The 13,155-nt window shown below is 40.8% G+C and overlaps 14 protein-coding genes across 14 annotated transcripts; 6 read left to right on the top strand and 8 right to left on the bottom strand.

Annotated features, from left to right (window-relative positions):
- Positions 1-124: 124 nt before the first annotated feature.
- On the bottom strand, positions 125-304 carry EROM_071330 (hypothetical protein; the record flags this gene model as incomplete). The annotated part of the gene is made up of 1 exon (XM_009266606.1): positions 125-304. The coding sequence occupies one exon, from the start codon at positions 302-304 to the stop codon at positions 125-127; it is 180 nt and encodes a 59-aa protein (XP_009264881.1).
- A 168-nt stretch (positions 305-472) lies between these two features.
- Positions 473-868, top strand: EROM_071320 (putative ubiquitin/L40 ribosomal protein fusion; the record flags this gene model as incomplete). The annotated part of the gene is made up of 1 exon (XM_009266605.1): positions 473-868. The coding sequence occupies one exon, from the start codon at positions 473-475 to the stop codon at positions 866-868; it is 396 nt and encodes a 131-aa protein (XP_009264880.1).
- A 111-nt stretch (positions 869-979) lies between these two features.
- On the bottom strand, positions 980-1,741 carry EROM_071310 (hypothetical protein; the record flags this gene model as incomplete). The annotated part of the gene is made up of 1 exon (XM_009266604.1): positions 980-1,741. The coding sequence occupies one exon, from the start codon at positions 1,739-1,741 to the stop codon at positions 980-982; it is 762 nt and encodes a 253-aa protein (XP_009264879.1).
- Positions 1,742-1,799: 58 nt separating this feature from the next.
- EROM_071300 (hypothetical protein) lies at positions 1,800-2,285 on the bottom strand (the record flags this gene model as incomplete). Its single annotated transcript, XM_009266603.1, has 1 exon — positions 1,800-2,285. One exon carries the CDS (start codon positions 2,283-2,285, stop codon positions 1,800-1,802), a length of 486 nt encoding a protein of 161 aa, XP_009264878.1.
- Positions 2,286-2,374: 89 nt separating this feature from the next.
- Positions 2,375-2,839, top strand: EROM_071290 (putative vacuolar ATP synthase proteolipid; the record flags this gene model as incomplete). The annotated part of the gene is made up of 1 exon (XM_009266602.1): positions 2,375-2,839. One exon carries the CDS (start codon positions 2,375-2,377, stop codon positions 2,837-2,839), a length of 465 nt encoding a protein of 154 aa, XP_009264877.1.
- A 124-nt stretch (positions 2,840-2,963) lies between these two features.
- EROM_071280 (23S rRNA methyl-transferase) lies at positions 2,964-4,619 on the bottom strand (the record flags this gene model as incomplete). Its single annotated transcript, XM_009266601.1, has 1 exon — positions 2,964-4,619. The coding sequence occupies one exon, from the start codon at positions 4,617-4,619 to the stop codon at positions 2,964-2,966; it is 1,656 nt and encodes a 551-aa protein (XP_009264876.1).
- A 78-nt stretch (positions 4,620-4,697) lies between these two features.
- On the top strand, positions 4,698-5,540 carry EROM_071270 (eukaryotic translation initiation factor 5; the record flags this gene model as incomplete). Its single annotated transcript, XM_009266600.1, has 1 exon — positions 4,698-5,540. One exon carries the CDS (start codon positions 4,698-4,700, stop codon positions 5,538-5,540), a length of 843 nt encoding a protein of 280 aa, XP_009264875.1.
- Positions 5,541-5,614: 74 nt separating this feature from the next.
- EROM_071260 (hypothetical protein) lies at positions 5,615-6,625 on the top strand (the record flags this gene model as incomplete). The annotated part of the gene is made up of 1 exon (XM_009266599.1): positions 5,615-6,625. The coding sequence occupies one exon, from the start codon at positions 5,615-5,617 to the stop codon at positions 6,623-6,625; it is 1,011 nt and encodes a 336-aa protein (XP_009264874.1).
- A 95-nt stretch (positions 6,626-6,720) lies between these two features.
- EROM_071250 (hypothetical protein) lies at positions 6,721-7,128 on the bottom strand (the record flags this gene model as incomplete). Its single annotated transcript, XM_009266598.1, has 1 exon — positions 6,721-7,128. The coding sequence occupies one exon, from the start codon at positions 7,126-7,128 to the stop codon at positions 6,721-6,723; it is 408 nt and encodes a 135-aa protein (XP_009264873.1).
- Positions 7,129-7,213: 85 nt separating this feature from the next.
- Positions 7,214-7,984, bottom strand: EROM_071240 (hypothetical protein; the record flags this gene model as incomplete). The annotated part of the gene is made up of 1 exon (XM_009266597.1): positions 7,214-7,984. One exon carries the CDS (start codon positions 7,982-7,984, stop codon positions 7,214-7,216), a length of 771 nt encoding a protein of 256 aa, XP_009264872.1.
- Positions 7,985-8,032: 48 nt separating this feature from the next.
- EROM_071230 (hypothetical protein) lies at positions 8,033-8,707 on the bottom strand (the record flags this gene model as incomplete). Its single annotated transcript, XM_009266596.1, has 1 exon — positions 8,033-8,707. One exon carries the CDS (start codon positions 8,705-8,707, stop codon positions 8,033-8,035), a length of 675 nt encoding a protein of 224 aa, XP_009264871.1.
- A 142-nt stretch (positions 8,708-8,849) lies between these two features.
- Positions 8,850-10,946, top strand: EROM_071220 (glucosamine fructose-6-phosphate; the record flags this gene model as incomplete). The annotated part of the gene is made up of 1 exon (XM_009266595.1): positions 8,850-10,946. The coding sequence occupies one exon, from the start codon at positions 8,850-8,852 to the stop codon at positions 10,944-10,946; it is 2,097 nt and encodes a 698-aa protein (XP_009264870.1).
- A 101-nt stretch (positions 10,947-11,047) lies between these two features.
- Positions 11,048-12,004, bottom strand: EROM_071210 (Mrk1-like Ser/Thr protein kinase; the record flags this gene model as incomplete). Its single annotated transcript, XM_009266594.1, has 1 exon — positions 11,048-12,004. The coding sequence occupies one exon, from the start codon at positions 12,002-12,004 to the stop codon at positions 11,048-11,050; it is 957 nt and encodes a 318-aa protein (XP_009264869.1).
- A 132-nt stretch (positions 12,005-12,136) lies between these two features.
- EROM_071200 (Golgi nucleoside diphosphatase) lies at positions 12,137-13,117 on the top strand (the record flags this gene model as incomplete). The annotated part of the gene is made up of 1 exon (XM_009266593.1): positions 12,137-13,117. One exon carries the CDS (start codon positions 12,137-12,139, stop codon positions 13,115-13,117), a length of 981 nt encoding a protein of 326 aa, XP_009264868.1.
- Positions 13,118-13,155: the final 38 nt, after the last annotated feature.

The following is a 13,155-nucleotide window of genomic DNA, read 5'->3' as shown; positions in this document are numbered from 1 at the left end:
CTTCAATCACTATTATCTCTATCCTCACCACTTCTTGAGCCCAGGAATCCCAACCCTTTCTGTGCATCAAAGATTTTCAACAGACTTATCTTCTATCTAAAGCAACTCCCCACAATCTTAAGACTTACCTGATAGAATGGTGGAAATAAAAATCAAGAAGGTCTATCCCGTTTACAACTGGAGATGGGACATAGAAAGTGACATATGTGGGATATGTCAGCAAAGCTTTGATCAGATGTGCATAAAGTGTAAGCATCCCATAGAGTGCAAACCTTGCATAGGTAAATGTAAACATACATTTCATTCACACTGTATAGCATTGTGGCTACAGCAGAGGAAGGTCTGCCCCATGTGTCGTGTATTCTGGGTTTGCCACAGAGTCTTTGAATAGAATAAATGGCTTTGCCTATGTATATTCCAAAATAGCTGGGCACCGTACACATTTTACTCTAGAAATTTTTGCCCTTTAAGAATGCAAATTAGTGTGAGGTTTGGTGGAAAGACCTCGTTCATTCAGGCAGAGCCTTCGCAGTTGATTTTGTCTCTAAAGACTCTTGTTGGGAACGCCTGTAGTCTTGATTCTTCCATGATGGCCCTACAGCACAACTCCAAGGCACTGGAGGACTCAAAGACGGTGGCAAGCTATGGCATAAGGAACTTCGACACAATCGTGATGTACCCCAGAGTTCTTGGTGGAGGAGGGAACATGTCTGAAAACGATGGAGCCATGGCAATGAAAGAAAAGAATGATTGCTTGATTTGCCGACGATGTTATGCAAGGTCTGGAAAGTCTGCACAGAAATGTAGGAAGTGCGATAGCAAGGATCTAAGGCCCAAGAAGCCTCTTAAGACAATGAAGAAGAAATAAGAAGTTATAATTAAACATTTACTTCTGGCTTTTTATCGAACTCTTCACTAATGAATGCAGTATATGCACTTTGTCCTTGCAACCGAAGATGAAGGCTTAGAGACTCCGAGCTTAATCATCGATATATCCTTCGCTTATATAATCAATATTGGATGCAATAAAGGCATCAAACTTCTGCAGAAATATATTCTTCATATGCATACCACCATTATCCTGAGCCCTTCTCTTTTTCTTCATCTCTTCTCTGCTATCCTCACTTTCTCTCTTTGCAGGTGTTTTTATTTCCAGCTTGCATTCCTTCAAAATGCTATCGGTTAGTCTTATAAGTTCCCATCTTGTCTTTGTGGAAAGATCCCAGACCCATTTTGCTTGGATTACTCCATCCATAAACTTCAACTCATTCATCCCATGGAAGGCTGCAATCGCATTCCTTGAGTCATAGAACTCCACACATCTTTGATGTGTTTTGACGTATCGGATGTCCTTTACCTCTCCAAACTTACTAACCTCTTCAGAAAACTCTTTATCATCAACAGACCCTGTCAAGTTCTTGAAAGTAAATAGTAGTGTACTTTGGTTTCTGGACTCATCGCACTTGTCCATATCTCTAGGAATCTCGTATTTGCTTATTATATGATAGGATGAAAGGTCTTCAGATCCCTTGAGATAGGAAATTGCTTCTCTTGCTCGCCGCTCATCATAGAAGAGTATGCAGAGCACCCTGTAGTCATTTTGAATGGTATAGATTTCCTTTATTTCAAACTTCTTCTTAATCCTATCCTTTACTTCCTCCTGATGCTTTTGATCGTTGAATCCTGTGACTATTATTGTCTTTGTCAACTGTCCTTGGTCTCCTTGTCCGCTTCTGCTCATCCAGGGGCTTTTAAAGTCTTGGCAAAATCCAAATACATATGGCCTAGAGAGGTAAAACTTACTTCTTTAGGCTTTCCGGTGTTCCATTGTCAAGCTTCTCGATTCCTTTAATCTTCAAGAAAGTAAACACGTCATCAGACAATATGCATAATGCTTCATCTTCGATTCCAAGGCTTGCGTCCTCAATGTATTCATCTCTTGATACATACCTCATTGGGCAGATAGGCTTATCTTTCTTCCTGTTGAAGTCCCTGTGTCTTTTATATAGCAGAAGCCTATTCCCTTCAGCCGGAAGAAGGTTAAGGCAACTGTTCTTGATGAAAAAGTAAGCCTTTACTCTCACAGGATACTCCTCTTTAACCTCTCTATCATACAAGTACAGCACTTCTTCCTCACACAGATACAATACTTTATTCTTCCTCATCCCAAAGTGCCTGCACCAGTTCTGAGATTGGTCCTTAGGCACAAACATCCCAGTCTTTGTTTTTTCAAACATCTTGAGAAACTCACTTCTTTCCATGGGACACTTCCATTTAACTCCCATTTTGCAGTGGCCAATCTGGTAGGCACAGGCTGTTTTGATTCAGAAACTTTGTTTACTAAAATATTTATCAAAATAAAACAAGGGCATACATGGAGTGGGACGAGAAGACACTAAGCTTAATGATTTCGAAGCTAGGGCCTGGGCTGATGATCTCTCTTTCTGCAATAGGTGGAGGCCTGGGATTCATAGCAGGATCGGAGGGGATCTGTAAAGCAGCAGAAAATGTTGTTAATACCACCTATTCCTTGGTTCCAATCATTTTCATTACAGCACCAACAATGTACTCTGTAATCCTATACTTCATGGTTTATGACAAGAAGATTGAGTCTCTCAGGGATGGCCTTTTGGTTCTGAGTGCATGTGTGGTCAATGGCGTATCCTCGGGTGTTGCAGGGTACTCAATAGGCCATTCAGCGAAGGTTGCATGTGTCACAAGATCTCAACAGAAAAAATTCAACAGTATCTTCTTTTTGATACTGATCTTCGGAGAGGTTGTTGGACTCCTCGGGCTTGTTTGTGCAATGGCTATATCATCAAGCATAGGCAATGAATGAACGTTTGAAATAAAATCTATCTCTTTTGGTATTGGGAGACAGGTATAAGTCCCTATAAATAAACCAGCTTGATTTTAATAAGATGTGTATGTATGGCTCAAGACGAGGTTATAGGATCATAGTATCAATGCCTTCCTTTTCTTTTGTCCTTCTTCATTCTCTTATCCAATGCCACAATCCTTCCTTTTCCTCGAGGAATTCCGCATCTTCCCTTCTTTGGGAACACAATCCTTGGCTTAGACTTTGTTTTCTTAAAGGATGACTTATAAATCTTCTTTGCTACCACACCCTCTTCTTCAGAGTCATCTATCACTACGTTCTTCATAAACATCTCGGCTCTTCTTTCTGCCCTTGTCTTGCGTCTATTAAGGGCTTCCTTTTCCTTTTTTGTGAGTCTTCTCTCCTCTACCTTCGGAGGCCTTGAATAAAAGGATTCTTGATCTTCGCGAAGGTAGTTAGGAAGCTTTTCATTGGGGTCGCGAATATATCTATCAATGGTGTCCTCTACAAATCTTTCGGGGTTCTCCTTAAGCTTCGAAACACACATTATCTCTTCTTCATCAAGATCTAGACTATCCGAGCAACTGCTAACTTCGATCATTTGCTCATCTCTTTCTTCAACCACTTCCTCATCCTCGCATGTCATAGACAGTTTATCAAAAATACAGTCCTTAAAGAAGCACTCAATTCCCCTCTCATTCTTTGGTATACTTTCCTTTCTTTCATTCTTTCTCTTTCTCTTCTCAATCAGCATTTGAATTTCCTTTATCTTCTCCTCCGAGCTCTTTTCCTTCAATTCTGCTTCCTCCACATTCTCATTGTCTCTAAGAAAATCTAGGTCAGGGACTTCAATAACTCCTTTCTGCACATCTTGGATTATCCTTCTCCTCTTTCTCAACACTTTCCTAATATCTCCTTTTCCAAGCAATTGGAGATCCCTGAACATATCCAAAAACTCAGGTTCTAGAACTTTGGGTATATCCTTTTCATCTATGTCGACCATAATCTCGGAATACTTCGAAAGCATCTCAGACAGCACATCAGGATCATCTTCCTTTAAGAATTCAGTGAACTTCAATTTCTTGCAGAAGTTGAAATCATCATATCCTCCGGCATCCTTCGTCTCTGTAAACACGGCAGAAGGTTCAAGAAGCGAGTAATCGACATTCTCTTCTCCAATAAACCCAAGGCAAACAAGAAAGATTTCTGCACTCTGACTTCGGGAGCTAAGAGGCTTTGAGGTCTCAACAGTTTCAAAAAGCTGTGATAAAATGTTGTGTAGTGAAAAGTAGTCTTGCGATCGGAACACCTTTGTAATAAACACACCACCTCTCTTCAGAAATTCGGATGCAAGCTTGGTTGAATGCAACGCAAGCAGGTTCTGGTTGAATGCATCATTTTCCCACGAAGTTCCTACATTCGGTGCCCCGTCATGAAGTACAACATCGGCCTTCTGGGCTCCAAGTATCTCCCGTAGCTTGAGCCGGCATTCGTCAGACGTGATGTCTTCAACAATCGTGTCAACGTCTCCAATGAACTTTATAGGTTCCAAATCAACGGCAACTATCTTTCGGCGAAGAGGCATTTCCTGAGCTGCCACTTGGGACCACGATCCTGGGGCTGCACATAAGTCGATAAGAACATGTGCATTCTTGAGAAATGCATACTTCCTGTTCATTTGAAGAAGCTTGAATGCAGATCTTGCTCTGTATCCCTTCTCTTTTGCAAGATTGTAGTACTTGTCAAGCCTTGTCCTTCCTATGCTTTTGCTCTTACCCATGAAGGACTGTGGTAATTTTTTTATCAAAGCACAATGTTGATGGATAAATCCTCTGGAGAGCGTGTTCCCATCTATGAGATGATTGACATAAGTAGAACAAACAATGATTTTTATTATCGTTACAAGATGCCTAGGGCTGTTGTAAAGCTGGAAGGGAAGGCGGGAAACACAAGGACAGTGATTGTGAATCTGGAAGAGATTGGATCCTCTCTCAAAAGGCCGCCTCTATACATTCTAAAGTTCATGAGCTACGAGCTAGCTACCAGAATAGATGTTGTGAAGGGAAGATATGCTGTGAATGGGAGGTATGATTCCTCGAGAGTTCAGGACCTGATATACGACTTCATTGATAGATTTGTTATGTGCCCTTTCTGTAACAATCCCGAGACATTCTATGTCAACAATGATGGGTTATCTATGGAATGCTTGGCATGTGGGAAGAGATCTGGTGTGAAAGCTTCCAAGCTCAGCGGAATGATTCTTAAGGATGTAGAGAAAAACTCGTCTGGACATGATGACACATACTTCAACCCCGTTGGGCCTGAGGATGATGAATACAAAGATAACATGAGAAGGCTGATGGAATCTGATGACGATAGATCCGAAGACATTGTGAACCTCCTTAAAGACCACGGCCTATCTGACGAGAAGATTGCAAAGGAGGTTCTGATGTTTGATGGAGGCATTAAGAAATGCAAGAGGATAAACGATTTCATCTCACCAAAGGCCTTTCTGAGTTCTGTAGAAGAGGTTGCTGAGAATGGAAAGGAGAAGAATATTCAAGAGTATCTTCGGATGCTTGAAGAAGAAAAAATGTTTAAGAGGAGTGAGCTCTTTAAGTATTTTACAAGGCCTCAAGGAAATAAGAAAAGATCTCCTGAGTTCAAGAAGGAGATAAGCGATTACTTCTCGAGCCAATAAATCCCGACTTTGTCTCTCCCCTTTTGAAGTAAGGAGGCAGTTTTGTAGCCTCAAAATTTTATCCCTGAGCATTTATGGCCGAGGACTGTAACAAACAGAAGGTATACTTGACTGATATAAGCAGGGAGCCGAATGCTGGAGGTCGGAAGCAGGCCAGAATAGAACTTCGTGCCCTTAAGGATGCATATGCACTGAAGATTGAGCCAGACATGATGCCAAAGGAAGAGAGCACTGTTCCGGATACAAATCTGTTTAGAGTGACTGCTTATTGCACTGCCGATGGATATGACCTCAAGAATCTATACAAGTACTTGAAGAAGAACTCTTTATGTAATAAGGTGTCGATGTACTTTGGGGAGTGCCTGTACACTTTAATGAACTTCCGGGGCAGTGAGGAAAGACACGATTGCTTCTTCTACGAATATGGTGTTGTAGTATGCTGGGGAATGTCTGAAACACAGGAGTCGATGATAGTCAAGCTTGTTGAAAAGTATGAAGAGAACGGGCATGAGCCGTCAGAAGTTGAGATTGAGTCCTTCAAATATGGAATAACGGGCAATCCATTTATTATTAACGATGTGATATACCTGAACTCTGAAAACCACTTTACAAAGATGGTAATTTCGATTGCAATAGCCCAAAGTGTGAAACTAGACTACTTTGAGAATCTTGTGGATAACACTATCGAAGCAGTCAAGGAGTTCCCTGAGGAGGTTGAGAGGGAGGGAAAGGTCAGCAAAAGCAAAAAGGAGATATTAAAGATGATAGGCAAGCTTCATAGGTTACGATTCAATCTGAATCTTGGGTCCAATATCCTTGATGAGCCTGAATTTGTATGGGATTATCCGGCGTTTTCATCCCTCTATGAAACATGTAAGAGGTATCTTGACATCAAGCCAAGAGCCGACTTATTGAACAGGAGATGTGATGTAATCAATGGGATATTAGAAATTCTTAATGAAAATACTAATAGAAGCAGCATTGAAAAGTTTGAGGTTGTCCTAATTATTATAGTATTGAGCAACATTGTGTTGATAATATCGCAACTAATAGAAATGTACATTAGGCTTTCAAGTAGGCCATGATTTCTATTTGAAGTGCCTAGTATATCCCAGAACCCTGTTTAAAAAGAAAGACAGGACAATAAAGCATTTTAATTGTTATTCTTGGATTTCCAGGATCACCTTATTTTTACTTCGCTGTCTCCTTCTTCATGATATGACGAAAACATATTTAGACAGGCCTTCGAACACCTTTTTATGATTGTGGAAATGACAGAGCTTGCATCGAATATCCATGTGCGCCCATTCTTTCCTTCCCCCGCACATAATTCACATAGTTGTAAGACATGATATCCTAGAATCAGCCGGCAGAGTCTACATTCTATGTCTGCCACAATACACTTGCATGAATACGCCATATAACTATTCCCTATACACTTCACATTCTCTGTAGGAACATTCGTTGAATACACTTTAATCCTAAGACTTGATAGAAGTAGAGACCTTGCAGCCCTTCGACAGATGACATTACCACATCCAAAGCATCTGATAACATACCTTTCCTTTCTATCTTTATAAGGTGTCATCACTGTTCATGCAGGCAGATAGCGTTTATATCCAATTTAGAAATCTTATGTTTTATTATTCTGGCTCCTCATTCCTAATTCAAGCCTACTCAGAAGGCTTCAATACAAATCCAAAGCAAGCAGAAATAGGGACGAACACTCTCTCATTCCACCACATTCTAATGCTTCCTTCTTCCTTAATCGGGACATTCTTTTGCTTTAAGGTTATCTTTGAGCTGTTAAGAAATTCTTCAAGCTGTATTCTGACCTCAGTAAAGTTACTCCATTCTTTAAGCTTCCATTTCATTTCGATTCCTCCGTTCTTTTCTTTCAACTCGCGAATGATCACATTATCGATCAGAATATCATCCCCTTCAAAAGCTGCTCTGTGCCCACTCCACACAGAAATGTATTCCTTAGATAAAATGAAATCCATAAGCTCTCTAACCTCGCAGTTAATAGTTGCTTTGTAGCTCACATCCATAGTTTTCGCCTCTTCTGCACTTACGCTTTTAGCACAAGGTTTCCTCTCTCCCATTTCCTTATTGACATCCAAAACTCTGTTTCCAAACTTGAGTACTGCCTCTCCCTCCATTTCCTTGAAGAACTTTGGAAACCATTCAAAGTCTTCCATCCCATCAGCCTTTTCAGATACAGAGTAAAAGTTCCTTACTCCACAATACTTTTCATCCTTCGTGCACTCAAAGCTTATCATATACACCAATCCCAAGGTATTCATTCTTTGGCATATCTTAACCAATACATCCATTCCGTACACCTTATATCCTCGGGCTTCTAAAGCCTCTTTGATCTTGTCCTTTGCCCACCCAGATAAGTCGGATTCTGCCCAATGATAGTTCGATCTTTTCTCTGGCATTGGGGCACTCTGGTCGTTTCTTTTTATTTTCAAAATAGGCGCCTTGGCTCATTCCACAAGGGATCGCAAAACCCTTAGCTCAAGATAGCTCCTAGGATTTCTCTTAAATAGAAATTGGGCATATAAGGCATTCAAGCTAAACGTAAGCATTATTCTATCAACATATCCCTTGATCCTCTCTAAAGCATCAGTCCACTTGTTATTGCATTTGAACTGCATATCTCCCGCCGTAATGAAATCAACTGCGAAAAACTCAATCTCCTCGAGCAAATCGGCTCCAGCCTTTCTGATAAACAACCTGTCCTCTTCAATCTCGTACGTAACTATTCCTTTTAGTACCCCAAGCGCATCTAAACTCTCAGAACCTACAATAAGCTTCGCAATAGGTGCATCAGGCTCCTCATATTCTCCTTCCATTGTGGTTACAAAGGGAATAAATATAGTGTTTCTACCGTCTATAAGCCTAACCTCCTCTTCAACAGCAAGATCGCATTTGCCCAGAACATCCATACCTTCAAGCAGGTGCTGTGCTTTTACGGTAAATGTCAAGTCATCTCCATTAACCATAAACACATCGTCATTCATCGTCAGATAAAAATTACTTTGTCCATATGAAGAAATAGAGATAGTCCCTTGCTTTACTTCAAACTTGATGTCATCTTTCTTATTAAATATGCTCAGCATACCTCTGAAGAACTTCTCATCCTTCAGTGAGATCCTCATTGGGGATATCCAGAGCCAAGGCTTACGGGAATTTCTTTCTAGGTGATAAATGCATAGCAATTAATTAGGTATTAATTTCACTTGTCGTAATATTTATCTTTCTCTCCACACAAAGTATAAATAGATTTCTCCCTCAAAGAACATGTGCGGAATATTTTCGTATGCAAACTTCTCCATAGAAAAAACCAAGGATGAAATAGCTAACATAATGATAAACGGCCTGAAGCGGATAGAGTACCGGGGATATGATTCTGCCGGGTTCTGCATTACAGATAACTCAGATAAAAACTTTATCAAGATCAGAGCTGTAGGCAAAGTCGACACTCTTTATAATATGAAAAATTCTCAAAAGGATGTTGATCTTGCAAGAAAAGTAAGTAACCATGTTAGCATTGCACACACAAGATGGGCCACACATGGGCAGCCCAGTGTTGAGAACTGCCATCCACTGAGTAGTGATAAGAACGACAACTTTCTTGTTGTACATAACGGGATCATTACAAATTATAAGGACCTCAAGACATATCTTGGGAAAAAAGGATTTTCATTTGAGTCCAACACAGATACAGAATGTGCAGCAAAGCTTGCACTTCATTTCTATAAGGAAATGGAAAGTAATGGAGAAAAGCCGGATTTCGTGTCCATTGTGAAAAAGGTTGCAAAGAATTGTGAGGGGGCGTTTGCCTTTGTGTTTGCCTCTCCCTTGTTTCCTAACGAGCTTGTCACTATCAGGAAGTCGTCTCCTGTTCTCATAGGTCTTAAGTCATCAGGAGGAATGTCTTTTGATTTCTTAGGAGTTAATTATGAGGATTCGATGGATGAATCCATTTCTCCCTTGAGCTCTCCACAACTCCCCTCCATGCCTGAAAGATATCGGTTTGACCAAAATATCGAAACTATAACAAGGGGTGTCCAGGACTGCTCTCTACATGTGCATAACAAAGAGCCTCTGGAGGTCTTCATTGCATCGGATGCCTCTGCTCTTATAGAGCACACAAGGAAGGTTATCTATCTTGAAGACAACGATATAGCTCATATATCCAGCGGCAACATACTCATACATAGGCTACATTCAAGGGGGAAGGAGACAGGACCTGACACAAGAGAAGTTAAAACGATTGAGACGGAGCTGGCGTCAATCATGAAGGGGAATTATGAGCATTACATGCTCAAGGAGATAAACGAGCAAAAGGAGTCCGTGGTTAACACGATGAGGGGGAGAATCAACTTCGAAAGCTTCACGGTTAACCTTGGAGGACTCAGAGGCTATATCAATGACATAAGAAGATCACAAAGAATAATATTCGTGGCATGCGGAACCAGCTACCATGCTAGTCTTGCAAACAGACCATTGCTTGAAGAGCTTCTCGAGACTCCTGTAAGTGTTGAGATAGCCAGCGATTTTCTAGATCGAAATCCTCCCATACTAAGAAGCGACTGTGTATTTTTCGTATCCCAAAGTGGAGAAACGGCAGACAGTGTCATGGTACTAAGATATTGTTTGTCCAGAGGAGCCCTTTGTGTAGGTATAACAAATACTGTTGGGAGCACCATCTCAAGAGAAACGACATGTGGTGTTCATATAAACGCAGGCCCTGAGATAGGTGTGGCGAGTACTAAGGCTTATACGAGCCAATATGTTGCAATAGTATTGGTGGCTCTCCAACTGAGTGAGCAAAACCTTGCAAAGCAAGCAAGAAGAAAAGAAATCATGGAAGGGCTTGGGAATTTAAGTGCTCAGATAAACAAGGTCTTGGAGATAGGAGACTCCATAAGAAACTTGGCAAATGGTTCTATGAAAGATGATACAAATCTTCTGCTAATAGGAAGAGGCTATCAATATCCAACATGCCTGGAGGGCGCACTGAAAATCAAGGAAATCACTTACATCCATTCCGAAGGGCTTGCTGCAGGAGAACTGAAGCATGGTCCTATCGCTCTTGTCGATGAAAACTTCAAAATCATCTTCATTATAACAAAGGATCTATTATACGATAAGGCAAGAAATGCAATGGAGCAGATATCTGCAAGAGGAGGGAGACCTATCATTATATGTACTGAAGATATCTCTAAGGATTATGAAGGCCATGATGTCTTCATTATTCCAAAGACAGTAGACTGTCTCCAAGGCATCCTGAGCATAATTCCCTTGCAGTTGCTGTCTTATTATCTTGCTGTCATAAGAGGGTACAACCCCGACTTCCCAAGGAACCTTGCAAAATCAGTGACTGTTGAGTAAAGTTTCTAAGTGTAATCTTCTCCCCACTTAAGAGAGGTTTTAATAGCCGCAAGATACTTCATCGGAAGAATAAAATTCAATTGTACAGAATATGTGAAATATTATCTTTCCAAACACTGGAAAAAAGGCTTACTTAATAACTCAGAAGCAGTAGATCTTTTGCAAGGTGAAAATGTCAAAGACCTTTCAAGAACGTCAAGAAGATCGGTATCGTCAAAGAACTTCTCAAGATACTTCCTAACGCCTAACCCGGGCTTATAATCAGATTTTTGGTATCCAAGCTCAATCAAGTCCTCCAAGGAAGTTCTAACAATTTCAAGAATTTTGTTGAGTGTGGAACCGCTTGTGCCCCCCTTAAACATAGGCCCTGGATGCCTAAACTCAGCAATCACACACCCCGCAGACCACACGTCAATCTTAAAGTCATATTCCTTGTAGTCCAAAAGATTCTCCGGTGCCCGATAGAATCTGGAGCATATGTACGTTATGTTCCGTTCTCCTCTCACAATCACCTTTGCACTTCCAAGATCACAGATCTTGACCAATCCATTGGGCCCTATGAGTATATTAGATGGCTTTATGTCTCTATGACATATGCCCTTCTCGTGTAGGTACCTCAGTCCTTCCAGAATCTGCTTATATATTGATCTGATTGTTCTTACCTCCACGCTTCTATTTGATTTTATGTACTCTTCCAGATTTATCCCAGCAAAGTCTGTAATGATGTTGAGATACATTCCGGAAGGCGTTTTGTCTGTATGGAAATATGATATAAGCTTTACAATGTTTGGATGGTCTATCTCCATTAGAATCCCAAGCTCCCTGTTGTGATATCTCCTATCCTGATAGACTCTTTTCAGTGCAAAGAAGTTACACCGGTCGTCCATTATTTTGACAACGACGCCAAAGGATCCTTTTCCAATCATCTCAACATACTTGTATTGGACCTCTTTCATCTCCCCACATTTTGATCTGGCCAAAGCCCGGTGCATTTTTATCCATTCCCTCTCAATTAGCTTTATGGATTCTACAAGCTTCTTCTGGGATAAGGTTACCATTTGGGGAAGCCCGAAATCTATTCTTGAATAGAAGACCAGTGGACTCTGCCATAGCCCTCCTCTTGATTTTTGATCCCAATGAATCTAAAACAACATACACGATTTTTACTTGGAACAGAAAAACAAACCTAAATGGACACGGCTGCATTACTCTTCCTAGCAGGCATTGCATCGGCCTTTCCTTCATCCTTGGATCCAAATACACCTTCCTCCATTAAGATGACGTACAGTGGAGTAATAGATGCCGGAACTACTGGCACAAGGCTGAACATATATGGATTTCTTGATGGGGAGATTAGGCACCAAGGCCTATTTACAAACGCATCCGGGTTAGCAAATGCAGAGAATGATGAAGAGATTAGGAACTCAATTAAGGAGTTATTTACACATGCAAAACCTTTCTACAGTAACATCAAAAAGATACCCATTGGGTTCTATGGAACAGCAGGGTTCAGGACACTGGATAAGCCCCGTTCGGACCATATTCTAGAAATTATCAAAAACGAACTGAAAGACTATAATCTCAAAGAAGCCGAGGTGATTAGTGGCTCTGACGAGGGAAAGCTTGCTCTTATGGCGTTGGTTCTTTCTAATAAAGGGGCCGATAGCGGGCACAAGAGCATGGGGATCATCGACATGGGAGGAGGAAGCACACAAATATCTTTTCTAGAAAAAAATGGAAAAATAGTTTCAGAGTCTATAGACCTCGGGATCACCGCTCTTGGCTTGTCAGAGCCAGAGGAATGCAAGGCCAGGGAAAATAATGAGCAAGAGCTGTGTGCCAGGGGCATAATGTCGAAGCTTGTAAATATGGCCGCAATGCCTTCACTGAACAATATTGATGAGCTATATTTACTTTCGTATTTCCATGACGAGTTCGGAAAAGTCATTAGAAATGAAAAGACAACCATAAGGGAGATCAAAGACAAGTTCTACGGGAAATGTAGCTTGCTTGAATCCAACGAGTGCAGAAGGCTGTTCTATTTGATTTCTTTTATAAGGAATCTTGGGATAGATGACTCAAAACCTATCCGTCAGATAGATACAAACAATGGAATCAATGTCTCTTGGGCATCTGGTAAAGGATATGAGCTTAACAAAAAATATAACTAGAAAGTGCAGAAACAGAATAAAACTATTATCACAGATAT

Source organism: Encephalitozoon romaleae, chromosome VII (genome assembly GCF_000280035.1).
Source record: "Encephalitozoon romaleae SJ-2008 chromosome VII, complete sequence".
NCBI lineage: Eukaryota > Fungi > Microsporidia > Unikaryonidae > Encephalitozoon > Encephalitozoon romaleae.
The sequence above is the reverse complement of the archived record's forward strand: the minus strand, read 5'-3'. Positions and strand labels throughout refer to the sequence as shown.